The sequence below is a fragment of the Salmo trutta genome, chromosome 7 (assembly GCF_901001165.1).
Source record: "Salmo trutta chromosome 7, fSalTru1.1, whole genome shotgun sequence".
Classification (NCBI taxonomy): domain Eukaryota; kingdom Metazoa; phylum Chordata; class Actinopteri; order Salmoniformes; family Salmonidae; genus Salmo; species Salmo trutta.
In genome coordinates, this window is record NC_042963.1 from 39518347 (window position 1) to 39534411 (window position 16065).

Genomic DNA, 16065 nt, shown 5'->3' on the forward strand with positions numbered 1-16065 from the left:
GTCCCTGGCGTCTACGTCCCTGAGAGAATCTGAGCTTACCCGAGTTCCCCCGAGAGTCTCCGAGGTCTGCCGACTCGCCTTTTCCCGGAGCCGATGTAACTCGGCAGAGCTAGACTGTCTCCAGCCGAACGCTTAAGCAAACTTAACAGCCAGAGTTGTCTGTATTGCGGAACTGCCGGTCATTATGTGTCTACCTGTCCATTGAAAGGACCAGGCTCATCAGTAGGTACGAGTACTCTGGTGGGCCATATGGATAATTTTTCTTCTCCCCTTACTCGCACCCCTCTCCATGCCCTCCTTCTGTGGTGTGACCAATTGAAATCTCCCCGGGTTCTCATTGACTCTGGGGCCGACGAGAATTTCATGGACGCCATCCTGGTGTCTGAGCTGGGCATCCCCACTCAGCCCCTCTCCATTCCCATGGACGTTAGAGCACTGGATGGGCGCTCTATAGGCAGGGTCACCCAAAATACTACTCCTATCCACCTGCGTGTGTCTGGGAACCACAGTGAGTCTATACAGTTTATGCTCATCAAGTCTTCTCAGGCTCCCGTGGTATTGGGGTTTTCTTGGCTCCAGTGCCACAACTGGACTGCTGGTACTATCATGGGCTGGAGCCCGTTCTGCCATGCCCATTGCCTGAAGTTGGCACAGCCTGCCCCGGGACATCTTCCTGTGGGCTCAGATGTTTGTCCCAGACGCTACCCGCTCCCCGGTCCTGGAACGGGCTCATTCCTCCAGGCTTGCCTGCCACCCTGGCTCCCGTCAGACCCTGGCCTGCGACAACACTTATGGTGGCCCAACATGGTCCCTGATGTCTCCGCGTTCGTCACCGCCTGCACTGTTTGTGCTCAGAACAAGACTCCTCCCCAAGCTCTGGCTGGCCTCCTTCAACCTCTTCCTGTCCCTCAGCGTCCCTGGTCACATATATCCCTGGATTTCCTCACTGGTTTCCCTTCGTCTGATGGAATCACAACTATCCTCATGGGGGTGGACAGATTTTCCAAAGCTGCCCATTTCATTCCCCTCCCCAAGCTACCTTCTGCCAAGGAGACGGCCCAGCACATGGTGCAGCATGTCTTCCGGATCCATGGACTTCCGGTGGACATGGTCTCCGACCAGGGTCCTCAGTTCTCGTCCCGGTTTTGGAAGGCGTTCTGCACACTCATTGGGTCGTCGGCCAGCCTGTCCTGTGGGTTTCATCCTCAATCCAACAGCCAGTTGGAGCATGCCAATCAGGACCTGGAGACGACTCTTTGGTGCCTTGTCTCGGCCAACCCCACCACCTGGAGCCAGCAACTCATGTGGGTGGAGTATGCCCGGAACACCCTTCCCTGCTCGGCCACTGGGCTCTCGCCCTTCGGGTGCTCTGTGGGTTATCAGCCCCCACTCTTCCTGGAGAAAGAGGAAGAGGTCAACATACCCTCGGCCCAGATGTTAATCTGCCGCTGCCGGCGTACCTGGAAGAGAGCTCGGTCCGCTCTTCTCAAGACCACCTCCAGGTATCGTCAACAGGCAGACCGCCATCGGACCCCGGCTCCCCGCTATCATCTCGGGCAGAGGGTATGGCTGTCCACTCGGGATCTAACCCTCCGGGTAGAGTATAGTTTATACCTGTGTTTTCTATTTGTCTGTTGCCAGATTGTCTTGTCTCGTCAAGCCTACCAGCATTTTTTCCCATACTCCTGTTTCTCGTTAGTTCCTGTTTTCTAGTTCTCTCGGTTTTTGACCATTCTGCCTGCCCTGAATGCGATCTGTAAGATGGTTCCAATATGTAGGCCTATATAAAACATTATATTTGGGAGCAGTATAAGGGTGAGTGGACATTCTCCCTTTCTCTTTATATTGGATCTTTGTCCAGCTACTGTAAAAATGTTAGATGGGCTTAAACCCCTCCATAGTCTGCGTTGTTTTATTACTATATGCCCAAGGGAAGCAATTACGGTGCCTGTAAGTATATCTAGACATAGCCTATTTGAAACAAGTTGTTGTTTTAATTTGTTTAAAATTTGAATTATTCACTCTCTTTTTAGTGAATTTATTCTTTTAACATTTGGCAAGTCCATGCTCAGCCATAATGCAATTTACAGTAGGCCTAGCCCCTCTATCAGTGCGAATGCTATGTATATATTTCAACATTGAAGCCATGAAATTAATCAGAACAATGTGTAGTGCAAACAGGTTCAAGTTAACATATTTAGCAAATATGGGATAGGTCTACATTTTGTTATTTTGTTTCTGTAAGCTGTATAATAAACTATAACTAACATTGTAATTGGAGTTGATTCCAAGGCAATACATAAAAGACTGTAAATACACAACTTGAAGCAACCACATATTTAGCCATGATACACGTTCTGATTGGCCAGTGAGGGACCAAGCCTCGAAGCACCCACAACTAGTTCATTCATCAAAACTCAGCCCTTTCGCGCCCACGCCAGCATCTGCGCTGATATGTTCTCATAGAAAAATGAACATAAATCTTTATCTCCCCGGGACAGAATAGACACCTGACAGGAGAGACCAAACCAGTCATTGAAATGGTTAGTGTGTGTGTGTGTGTGTGTGTGTGTTCAGACCCCAATGACTTGTCCTCACCCCTGTCTGGCTCATATTGTTTGGGCAATTCCCTCCCTCCCTCTCTCTCTTTCTCTGTCCCCCCCATCAGCGCTGCTCTCTGGTGCATAATTGGGGCCATTAACACAGCACATCGCTCTCTAGACACCAACAGCCCAGCCACCTCTCTCTCCTCTCCTCTTTCTCACCAACTATTTCTCACTCACAGTCACAGGGCTCGCATACATTATATTCACAGGCAGGAGTAATGGACCTGGCAAATTACAGCCGAGCACACTAAGCAGCACAACAGGCTCAGCCAGCCAGGCAGCTGCCAGGGACTCACCAGGGACACCAAGCAGCACATAGCCTGATTCTACATGCCCCTGATCACATGAGGCTGGAGGGGCAGTGAGGGATCTTGCCTGCATCTGTTGATTGTGATGGCGAGAGTTGTGGGATAGATAATCAGTGTATTGGGATTCTGGTCAGTGGCCAAATGTTTTCTGGAGAGGGGTGTACGGGCCCAAGTGAAACAAAGGGAGGTTTTGGGTAAACAGTTGGGCTAGCTTAATTTCCTTACATCATTTCATTGGTGAGCTTGTAGAATATTTAGTTATGCTCTTTTTTAATTCCTTACTGTACCATGTGTTGTTTTAATATCTTCCTCTGTTAAGATCCCCTTTTTTGCATTACAAACACACACACACACACACACACACACACACACACACACACACACACACACACACACACACACACACACACAGTTAGGCTGATCCATTTCCAGTCTTATCACTCCCACTTTCACCCTACAAACTAGAAAGTGTGTTTGAGGGGTGTTCTTTGCTATAACTTTTGCGTGTTTGAGCTCTCAGGGTTGGTGTGTGTCCGTTCTTAAATAGGCATGAGAACCAGCAGCAGCTGCTCATCTCTTACATCTGTGCAGTTATCGATCCACGTTCTGGCCTCCCTGTGACAAGTTGAGTTTAAAACTGACAGAAATCTATGATAGTTGATACATGTAACTGTGTGTGCGTGCGTGCGTGCGCGTACGTTTACTTGTGTGTGTGTGTGTGTGTGTGTGTGTGTGTGTGTGTGTGTGTGTGTGTGTGTGTGTGTGTGTGTGTGTGTGTGTGTGTGTGTGTGTGTGCGTGTGTGTGTGTGTGTGTGTACTGTGTGTGTTATTGAGTGACATAAAACTCAATGATCAATGATCAATGATCCTTTGTATTTCCAAATAAACCTTCAAAAATTGACTGTGTTTGACTGTGGGAAACCTAGATTTATAATGGAGGAAGTGTTCCTGTCTGCAGTGCATCAGTGTATCTAGCAGTGAATTATACTCCTGATTATGCACTGAGACTGCCCTTTGTTCTTGTGAAGGTGAGTTGTACAGCTTTGTCCCCTGAGTATTTATGTCTTCTTTAATGTAGTTATTTAATGTCATAATGTAATGTATTATAGAATCATTTATGAAAGCTGAGGGTCACCTTGCAAAAAAATAGGACTAAATATATATCCTTATAAAAAATGATACACGTTTATCACCGCAGCAGAAATCTTTTAAAATAAGATGTTCTATTTTCATTGGATGAAGTTATTTTTCATTCCATATACTGTATGTGGCAAATCCGTAAAGTGGTTTAAGTCAGTAATGCTATGCATATTTGTATGAATAGCCTTGTACACATAAAACGCATAATTATTAAGATCTTATTATGATAATAAGTGTATCAATTTCAACCCACTGTAAAATCAGATACTCATATCAGTTACAAGACGGAAACCTAATCCCACCGATATAAAGTATTCTCTTCTAAAACATATAAAAACAACAAAGACTTCAAATACATTTTGGCAACAATAAACCAGCATGGCAACATGAACATAAAGGACTATATGGTAGGTAAGAAAAATACCTCTCAAGCTTTGGGAAAGCTTTTCAAAGTACTTTTTAAAGTCTGTTTATTTTCGCATACCGACTGCGTTTTGTGCACATATTCGACAGGAAATGGCCTAGAGCTGTTTCAGATTACAGTCATACTTCATTTCAGTTATGTATCTGTGCCAAATATTTTTTTTTCTTTCTTTGGATTCAATTTGAACAAAAAAGGGCTGTGATGAATATTTACAGTAACGTTGCCTTGTTGTCTCTGATTACACTACTTTTGCAAATCAGACCTTTTTTTGTGGTGCGCATGTACTCTGTATACCACAAATCACTTTTTAAAACACAGCATTATGAGGGCATATCATCAGGAAATAAGGAGAATGACAGAAACCTAGAGCAATGATTAGTAAAAAAAATATCTGGAGATCAGCTGAGAAAGTCTCCATTTAAACCCATAGATTCATGGAGTGTCAGGTAGCCTAGTGGGAAGAGCATTGGGCCAGTAACTGAAAGATCTCTGGTTTGAATCCCTGAGCTAACTAAGTAAAAAATGATTTACCCTATAGCAAGGCACTTAACCCTAATTGATCTGGAAGAGAATCTGCTAAATGACAAAAAATGTCAAATGTATGTCTTATTGGCCCAGTACACATCCTTAGGATTAGGCTATCAAATGAAGCTCTGAATTGAAAACAGAATCATGACATGGGATCAACCATTGTATCCATCAAATCAGTAAATAGTTTTGAACTAAGTACTTAAAGGGTCATCAAATAAAAAAACACAACACAAGTCCAAAGCTGTTAGGGGCCTTGTCCATTTGGGTTCAGTTTTTCCTCTTCATTCATCCCAGTGTCCATTGTTTTCTGTCCAGACCCCATGGCCTCTCCTCTCTCTGTATCGGCGGCTTTTCTCCGACGCACAACCACCACAGCTGCTATGACCACCACGACTACAAGCACAGCAAGCACTCCACACACAGCAATTACCATTGTGTTGGAGGCATTGTCTGGTTCTGGTTCCGGTGATGTGTTGGGGTCGGTTCCTCTGCCTTTGACTATGTCCTCTGGTTTCTCTCTTATCAGAGTCAGAGAGGTCACCTGTTTAGAAATGCATATGTCTATGTTGTCCTCTAGCCAGATGATGTCCTTGTTGCCATCATCATCATTGCCCTCAGTGTATTCATCATCATCAAAACTGCCTGCGTAGTCGTCACCGTCAATATAGTCTGGGCTGCCCAGAACCACGCACCAGAATTCCCCTCTGTCCCCCTCGTTGAGGTCAGACAGTTGGAGAGAGGAATCCTGCTCAGAGAAAACCACTCTGCCCCTCAGATCAGCAGGAATGGCAATAGTTTTATCATTCGAGTCCAGAATCAGTTGTTCTTCTTCCAGTGGTCTTCTGTAATACCACTGCACACGGTGAGACTCCTCTTTGCCTTGGGAACATTGTAGAACAGCATCCCCTCCATCAGAAAACTGTCTCTCAGTGGGTTCTCCACTGGGGCAAAGAACCAAGGCATACTCAGCAACAAGTAGTGAGGCAGAGAAACATTTATATTCCCCAGTGTAGTTGGCAGAAAGTACATGAACAACCAATGAGAAGTTATCATCATCACCACTGACCAACATGTCAGACTTTACTGACTCAGACTTAACATTGCCCATTGGTGTCTCCCATTTCTGATCATGGCTCTTCGCCTCAGAAGGACAGGCGAGAAGCACTTTCTCTCCCACAGATGTGAAGGCAGTCTTGGGGTCGACATAGTCAATGTTGGGGATGTACATGTTCTGAAAGCTGAGGCATCTCTGTCTATCCATCACCAGGCAGTAAAAGTGATGACTGTCCTTCAGCATGCTACCAGAAACATTGAGAAAAACGCCTCTGTCCTTCACCTCGATGACCCCCTGTAGCTCCTCCTGTAGGGGTACCAGAGACACACTGGTGTCCAGGAAAAGGGTAGCCTTATATTTGGGGAACACCTCATGGTACCATCGAATGGTCTTCCCCTCCAGACTTGTGGCATTGATGTTACAGTTCAGTTCTGCCCCTCCGTCTGGCCGCTCAGAGATCTCAACAGAGCTGATTTCCTGGTTACACACAGACAGCTTGTGTTCATGCTTGTTGGCCAGCGCCTTGTCCTTCCAGCATTCCCTCCTGTACATGCCTGAGTCGGACTGTCTGAGCTGGCTGATCTGGAGGCCCAGCAGCTGGAGCTGGTAGGTGAGTCTGATGCGGCCCTCGAAGTCTGTGGGAGGCGAAAGGGGTGCCGTCTCATCCGAGGAATTAACCAGTAGCTGGTCTCCCTCAAGAGCTGATCTGAAAACAGTGATGTAGTCGACTCCAAAGCAGTATCCCATTTCTATGACACCTCCCTCTGTTCTGAAGATGGCCCCTGGTACCTCTGGCGCCTCACAGTAGGCTGTGTTGACTATAAAGAACAGTAGAAATTCCCTAACAGTGGTCATTCTGTTCTGTACTTTACTCCTTGTCCATGAGTTAGTCACACTCTGGGGATATGTTCTCCAACTATGCCAACTCAGAGTAACCTTTTATGGGTTGTCAATGAGATCCTCCCCCTTAGACCATATCTCAGCTGCCTCTTCTCTCCCCCCACCCCCACCCCTCCACACCCAGTCATGCACACACAAACAAACACACACACACACACACACACACACACACACACACACACACACACACACACACACACACACACACACACACACACACATACACACATACATACATACATACATACATACATACATACATACATACATACATACATACATACATACATACATACATACATACATACTTACACTTTCTCTCTAATTATTTTAGCTAGGGTGGACCTGAGTATGGAAAAGTGTCAGATGTAGGTGGAAAGTCATCAGAGTCATTCTTCTTTCATTCTCACTCTGTGAAGAGCGCTAAGAAGACAAAAATAAGTGTGTGGAAAGAAATCTGAATTAAAAGTCATGTTCCCTGATGTCACTTTGCAGTGTCTATGCATGGTTGGACTGGTTTGATTCAGTCATGGGTGCAGTTTATCACCATGCCAAGGGCCTCTGAGGGTGGATGCAAGTGTGTGTGTGTGTGTGTCTCCTTGCGTGTGTGCAGGCATGAGTGCATGTATGCAAGTGCATATGTGCATTGTTATGTTCCTCGCCATTGTGCAACGCGCTGGAAGTTGCAACTTGCTCTGTATTTGGTACGATTTGATCAGTTTTGTTGTTTGATGATAGTCATTTAATGTGCATGGTGTAATACAACCAACGCCAAATCCAAAGCCAAAATACTTTGGTAGGTTATGGATGGGCAGAATAGCGTGCAGAAACATCATTCTGCTGCACCACATTCTACATGTGGCTAACATTGTACAGTGTGGCTTTGATTTTAGGTAACAGTTTCATTTCACACCGTGCACATTGCAAGTTGCTGTTCTGTAATTTCTTCACACAAGGTATTTATTCATGTCTAATTTTCATCATTTTAGTCATGACAGGATGGCAGGAAGGGAAGGCAGGGTGCTTGGCCCCAGTGATGTACTGGGCCGTACGCAATACCTGCACTCTGTAGTGCCTTGTGGTCGTAGGCCGAGCACTTGCCATACCAGGCAGTGACGCAACCAGTCAGGATGTTCTCGATGGTGAAACTGTAGAACTTTTTGAGGATCTGAGAACCCATGCCAAATCTTTTCAGTCTCCTGGGTGGGAATGGACTTTGTCGTGCCCTCTTCACGACTGTCTTGGTGTGTTTGGACCATGATCATTTGTTGGTGATGTGGACACCAAGGAACTTGCAGCTCTCATCCTGCTCCACTACAGCCCCGTCGATGAGAATGGTGGCGTGCTTGGTTCTCCTTTTCCTGTAATCCACAATCATCTCCTTTGTCTTGATCACGTTGAGGGAGAGGTTGTTGTCCTGGCACCACACGGCCAGGTCTCTGACCTCCTCCCTATAGGGTGTCTTATCGTTGTTGGTGATCAGGCCTACCACTGTTGTGTTGTTGGCAAACTTAATGATGGTGTTGGGAGTCGTGCCTGGCCGTGCAGTCATGAGTGAACAGGGAGTACAGGAGCGGACTGAGCACGCACCCCTGAGGGGCCCTCATGTTGAGGATCAGCGTGGCGGATGTGTTATTACATACCCTTACCACCTGGGGGCAGCCCGTCAGGAAGTCCAGGATCCAGTTGCAGAGGGAGGTGTTTAGTCCCAGGGTTCTTAGCTTAGTGATGAGCTTTGAGGGCACTATGGTGTTGAACGCTGAACTGTAGTCAATGAGCATCCTGTCGGGCATCCTGTCGAGCTGTATCACCGCCTGGTACGACAACTGCACCGCTCCAACACCGCAGGGCTCTCCAGAGGGTGGTGCAGTCTGCACAACGCATCACCGCGGGCAAACTACCTGCCCTCCAGGACACCTACAGCACCCGATGTCACAGGAAGGCCAAAAAGATCATCAAGGACAACAACCACCCGAGCAACTACCTGTTACCATCCAGAAGGCGAGATCAGTACATCAACGTGCATCAAAGCTTGGACATAGAGACTGAAAAACAGCTTCCATCTCAAGGCCATCAGACTGCTAAACAGCAATCACTAACTCAGAGAGGCTGCTGCCTACTTACAGACTTGTAATCATTGGCCACATTAATAAATGGAACAGTAGTCACTTTAATAATGCCACTTTAATAATGTTTACATATCTTGAATTACTCATCTCATATATACTGTATTCTATACTATCTATTGCATCTTAGCCTATGCCGCTCTGTCATTGTTCATCCATATATTTATATTTATATATATATATATTCTTATTCCATTCCGTTCCTTATTCCATTAGGTATTTTTTTTTATTTATTTTTTGTCATTTAGCAGACGCTCTTATCCAGAGCAACTTACAGTAGTGAATGCATACATTTCATACATTTTTTTTTTTCCCCCCTGTGCTGGCCCCCCGTGGGAATCGAACCCACAACCCTGGTATTGCAAACACCATGCTCTACCAACTGAGCTACAGGGAAGGCCAAGGTATGTGTTGTGGAATTGTTAGATATTACTTGTTAGATATTGCTGAACTGTCGGAACTAGAAACACAAGCATTTTGCTACACTCGCAATCTGCTAGCCATGTGTATGTCACCAATAAAATGAAGTTGGCCTTGTCGAGTGTCTGAAGTAAATCCTTTGCATCCGACTCGTTAAAGAAAAAATCTTTGTCCAGTACGAGGTGAGTAATCGCTGTCCTGATATCCAGAAGCTCTTTTCGGTCATGAGGGACGGTGGCAGAAACATTATGTACAAAATAAGTTACAAATAACGCGAAAAAACACACACAATAGCACAATTGGTTAAGAGCCCGTAAAACGGCAGCCATCTCCTCCTGCACCAATCCTGCTTGGACTCGAGTCAGAATCACAAATTTAATGACTTAAGACTCAACTTTTTATTTATTTATTTTATTTATTTCACCTTTATTTAACCAGGTAGGCAAGTTGAGAACAAGTTCTCATTTACAATTGCGACCTGGCCAAGATAAAGCAAAGCAGTTCGACAACATACAAAAACACAGAGTTACACATGGAGTAAAACAACATACAATCAATGATGCAGTAGAAAAAAATAAGACTATATACAATGTGAGCAAATGATGTGAGATGATGGAGGTAAAGGCAAAAAAATGCCATGGTGGCAAAGTAAATAAAGTATGGCAAGAAAAACACTTGATATAACTTGATATAAAATAAAATAAATTGAGACTTGACTTGGAGCCTCAAGACTCGGGACTCGACTTTGGCTTGGGACTGATGACTTTAACTTATCTGGCCAGGTTTTGTAAGGTTTTGTCACTCATTTTGTGGCACAGAGTCTACATGAATTACTCTACACGCAGCAAGAGACAGAAGCCGCAGCATCGCCCTTGGCTAGTGAAACGGAGCGGCACATTGTCAATTAACACAGGTCGCGTAAGCTAGCGAACAGATTGCTGATTTACTGTGGTGTACAGCTTTAGGATCGGGTGCAACACAAACATCAAATTGTAGGAAGAGAGGATTGCCATAATAAATAAATATGCAGCTCCAAAAATGGTTTGGTGATCAAGAATATTAACTGTTTACTTTGGTCAATCTACTTGTATATTTTGTATGAAATGGCGCTTTCATCATTGGATCACCAAGACCTGTAAATAAATCTACACTCAGAGCACGTCAACATGCCTTGCCTTCTGCTGATTTCACGCCCTTACGACTGCTACAAATGCCCTATTTTACAATTACATAGACTAGTCAAAATGTGTTGTAGACAAAACATTTTTTTTACTTGACTTGAGACTTGACTTGAAAACTTGTGACTCTACTCGATTTGACTTGCTCTTAGAATGTACGACTTGGACTTTTCACCCGCTCTACTTGGGACTCAACTTGAGACATGGACCTTGTGACGTCAACTTGCTTGTGCTCGAATAATAGTGACTTGGTCCTACCTCTGTTAGATACATTGTAACCCATGTCCTTTATCAGTGGGCTACATAGTGATATTGTATAAGTATTGGTTAGGTTTTAAAGTTCAGACAAATGTGTAATGCCAGAAGAAAATCGTATTCTTTACAGCATAAAGATGAAGTTCACACAACTTTCTCTCTGTGAATTACACATCATGTACAAACTACATATCGCTAAGGACTCTTTGCTCAAACAGCCATGAGCAGACAGATAAGGAGGTTGTCAATAACTGGAGTTATTTTGCTTTAAGCACCAGCTGTCAGAGCAGCTCACAGATCACTGCACCTGTACATAGTCCATCTGTAAATAACCCATCCAACTACCTCATCCCCATACTGTATTTATTTATTTATCTTGCTTCTTAGCACCCCAGTATCTCTACTTGCACATTCATCTTCTGTACATCTACCATTCCAGTGTTTAATTGCTATATTGCAATTACTTCGCCACCATGGCCTATTTTTTGCCTTACCTCCCTTATCCTACCTCATTTGCACACACTGTATATAGACTTTTTCTACTGTATTTTTGACTGTATGTTTGTTAATTCCATGTGTAACTCTGTGTTGTTGTATGTGTCAAACTGCTTTGCTTTATCTTGGCCAGGTCGCAGTTGTAAATGAGAACTTGTTCTCAACTAGCTTACCTGGTTAAATAAAGGTCAAATAATAATTTTTAAAAAACGTAATAACTAGAGTCTCTTACCTTAATTATTCTATTCTCTTTAAGCATTTGGACTGTACTACAAGTTATGCAGCTAATTGAAGGGATTTTTACAATGTCAGCGGCTGCATCCCCAAAAATTGTCCAACTTCAGTCTTACTCCCTGACCTCTACAAAAACTAAGGGGTGCTGATCACATGAGCTACATACAATAGTACTGCTGATTAGGTAGATCAGATCTAATTATGCCATAGTACCTGCCTGGCTGCCTGCATTCAAGCCATTATCCCCAGGTGCCTTTACATATTATGCAGACTTACAATAATGAGCTCCAATTTCCTCTCAGTCACCAGATTGGGAAGCTACATACATTTCCTGAACTGGGCTGGCAGAACAGCCTGTGGAGCTGGTGATCAAGCAGTGTGATTAAGCCCCAACTGTGAGAAACTTTCCCTCTCTGTTCACTCCAGTTTAGCTCTGTGCTGATTACAGTGATCAGTGTCTGTCCCACATGTTGCTGCTTCTGAGATGCATTGACTGCTATTTGATTTGAAATATACATTTGCCAAAATACCCTAATTACTGGAAGTGTATGGTGCAAGACCAGAGCTCTGAGGAGAAATGTAAAGATAAGAAGATAAGACAGAAGGATACTGGGCGTCGTGACTGTTCTGCTTCCTGCAGGCAACTTTAGTCAGAAGCAGAATGAAAGCATTGCTACATTACATCTCTTCTGTGATCTATATGATCTATGTAAAATTAGTTTAGTATCCATTTTAAGCTGGAATAATTTTAGTCTGCCTTTCAGTGGCTTGAGGGATGAGTTTAGATTTTTGCATACGGTGTCAGCTGTGCACTACCGTTCTTGTACACTTAGTTGCGCTGTGGTGCATCTGCAGATAGTACCACACCGCCATACACCAAAGAAGCAAAGTTCAGTTTCATAACGAAACGTCACATCCTCTGAACGCTGCTAACAAACTCAGGTACTGTTATGTACTTCTCTTTTGTTTCTGTCTGGAAAGTACAAGGGACATGAAATAACATGCATTTTAATTGAATCAATAGTCAGTTTGCAATAGTTGTGTCTTCCAAGCATCGTCGGATGTCATCACTATTGATCCTGCTTGCCTTTAGCAACCTATCATAGCTGTCAAGGCAGCTAGCTAATTTAGCTAACCGTAGCTAGATGACTAATTCAGACATTGACAGACCAATGTTATGACCTTATGACTGATGTGATATTGTAACATTTTTCATTATTACTAAGTTGTTAAGTGCTGAGTTTATGTTCCCTTTGTTTTGATTCACAAATATATGTTTTGTATGTTTTATAGTCAAGAGTCCGTAGCAAGCTATCTTGAAAAAGAAAGGTCATATTACTATCTTTGTTATATCCCCCCTAGGTGAGACCTGCATGGTCTGTGACTGTGCACCCATGTTGCGATTAGTCACAACGTCGCTATGCCGCCACTGTCGGCGGGTTCGACATCTCCGCCCTCTCAGGGCCTTCTCAAACCCGGGAGGCACAGCAGAGAACCAGGTGACCGTGGAAGCCCTCTATGACCTTTCTGTGGACATCCAGAAGATCCGCCAGCTCAAGGGCTGGGTCCTGCATCAGAGCCCTGCCTATGTGAGTGAGACGGCCAGCCTGCTGCGGGACATGGGAGCAGAGGGGCCCATGATTGCCCGGGTCCTGGAGCTCTACCCCGAGGCGGTCCTCTGCAGCCCGGAGCAGCAGCAGGCCCAGAGGGAGCTGTGGAGGTCCATCTGCCCCAGAGAGAGAGAACTAGTGGGCATCATTGAGAAGTTTCCCGCCTCCTTCTTTACCTCCAGTCACCACGCCAACCAGAGGGCCAACATTGACTTTTTCCAGAGTTTACACCTAAACAAGCGCATTGTCACCAAGCTGATGGCCAGCGCCCCCCAGAGTTTCAGCTGCCCCGTGGGGCAGAACGAGGAGATGGTCTGCACCCTGCAGCAGGCCTATCTGGAGCTGGGGGGCGACGCAGATAACATGAAGACCTGGCTGCAGAAGCTGCTCAGTCAGAACCCCTTTGTCCTCCTCAAGCCCCCGGAGGTGCTGAGGGACAACCTGCTGTTCCTCAGAGACCGGGGTTTCACCACCTCAGACCTCCTCCGCCTCCTCTCCAAACTCAGGGGGTTTGTTGTCGAGCTCAACCCGGACAGCATGCGCCACACCCTGGCCTACTCGCAGGAGACCCTGGGCTGCTCAGAGGCTGAGCTCCGGGACATGGTGCTCAACTGCCCAGCCTTGCTTTACTACCCTGAGGTCATCCTGGCTGAACGCTTCGAGGGCCTGCTCAGAGCTGGAGTCACTATGGCTCAGATTACACAGACTCCGACCGTTCTGGAGCTGACCACACAGATTGTAAGTTACCGGATCCAAAGACTGCGGTCATATGGCTATGATGTACGGACAGGCAGCCTACAGGCCCTCAACGGCACTAAGAAGGACTTTGAGATGAGTTCTGGTAAACTGCAGCAGCGAAGGGAAAGACCACTCTTCAACCCTGTTGCCCCGTTAAAGGGTGATGATTGACCTTGATTTCATGGTCTAAAATGCAGAACATTCTTATATCACCATAGGGAGAACTTGAATCAGGATTTTCTTTCAGCTGAATGGTATTACTGAGGTTAGGAGACAAGCTTGCCTTGAAAGTAGTCTTGCACCGCAGACAATTCCTCCCCAAGTGCATTTAGCCTGGGGATAACGTTACCAAGTGCATTTAGCCTGGGGATAACGTTACCAAGTGCATTTAGCCTGGGGATAACGTTACCAAGTGCATTTAGCCTGGGGATAAGGTTACCAAGTGCATTTAGCTTGGGGATAAGGTTAACTTGAAAGAGGCAACGCTTCATTTTATCTGTGCAATATTTAAATACTATTAGGATAACAATAATATTTGCATATTATGATGCATTGTTGAATACGTGTTAAGCAGATGTTTTGCTGAGTGTTGGGAATTGCCTATGTATTGAAGCCAATATGTGTCAAAATAACCCCCTCAAAACATCCTAATAAAACCATTTTATTGATTATTCATGGTTTTGTGTATGAAAGGTATCATTGAAGGTACACTTTTATAAACAGTAATGAGCCATAAACTTGTTTGCTCTACAGCCAGTGTCATCAGTGTCATTGTGGATAACATAATCTCAGTGTCTTGATGGCAGCATCACTTTTGTCCCCTTAAGCAAGTGTTTTGTACAGGGTTTTTGTTTTATTGGCTGATAAGATTACTCTATTAGTCTTTGAAGTGCTGAAATCAAATACCAGTTCATTTCTGCCTGACAGGGAAAGCAAAATATGATTTCTTTGGTTGGATTTGCAAGAACTGTATTGACTGTGTGTATAGGTCTAACACACACTGTCATGTCTGATTTGTCATGGGTATAGAACTGATATTGATCTGTCAAACGCAGCTGCCAACTTGGCTTGTATTGAGAACTGAAGTGGAGTTGCATTTAATATGTGCAGAAACTAATTTGGTCAGCTTTTCACCTGCCTTACACCTGCCGTGGTTTTAGATTAGTGCGCACATGTTAATTCAAGGTAAAAATCGCTATGCAGCCTTGCTGAGCATATAGGCCTACCCCAAATACTGCACTGTAAGCTTCTTTTAAAGGCCTCGCTGAGAGTTTAAAGCCTGCTGGAGCCCTTGAAACATGCTCAGAGTGCTTTTTAATGGGGAATGAGCAGCACAGCTAACAAAGTCATGACTTTATGCTTCAAGGTTTCCAGCTCACTGCCAACCAACAAACTTTGACAGCATCTGAAGCAGCACCCCATTGCCTCTAGAGAACTACTTTTGACCAGAGCCCTAGTGAACAGGGTGCCATTTCAGATGCTTCTATAGTCCGACCAGAGGGGGAAGAGATCCAGCTCAACAAGACTGCTGTAATCATGGCAAAAACAAAATGCTATGTACATGTTCATGAATTTGGGTTCTCCAAAGGGTATTTTTATATGATTTGGGTCTAGTTCCGAGTCATGTACAATTTCAAAACCAGCCGGCTATAAGGATATGTTTGGGGATATATTGCAGTCCCAAAAGTTCACTTTTATTTTCTACAGTCGGTTTCAATGACAGTGACTTCGCCCTCATACATTGTCACACCGAGTTATATTCAGTAACCTCCAAATTGGTGCCATCTTTTTAAAGCAGAGTACTACCCACTGACCTCTTGGTACAACCTGAACTTGTTTTATGAGCTCAAATACAGTATGTTTTCTGTTAAAAGGTTTGCTTTCATTTGAGTGTAATGAACAAGACCATGCGAAGGGTACAAATGCAAATTCCGTTTTTACTTCTTTCTCCCTCTCTCTTCCTTGTTCCCTCTCAATGATGATCCACTGTCACCACGTCCTGTCTGCTGCCCCACGGCGACTATGTCAGTCTGGATTATCTCTTAA

General features: G+C 44.7%; 1 protein-coding gene across 1 annotated transcript; it reads left to right on the plus strand.

Annotated features, from left to right (window-relative positions):
- The first annotated feature begins 12538 nt into the window (after nucleotides 1-12538).
- On the plus strand, nucleotides 12539-14692 carry LOC115197388 (transcription termination factor 2, mitochondrial). The gene is made up of 2 exons (XM_029758838.1): nucleotides 12539-12613; nucleotides 13034-14692. Exon 2 carries the CDS (start codon nucleotides 13045-13047, stop codon nucleotides 14188-14190), a length of 1146 nt encoding a protein of 381 aa, XP_029614698.1. The 5' UTR covers nucleotides 12539-12613; nucleotides 13034-13044; the 3' UTR covers nucleotides 14191-14692.
- The last annotated feature ends 1373 nt before the right edge of the window (nucleotides 14693-16065 follow it).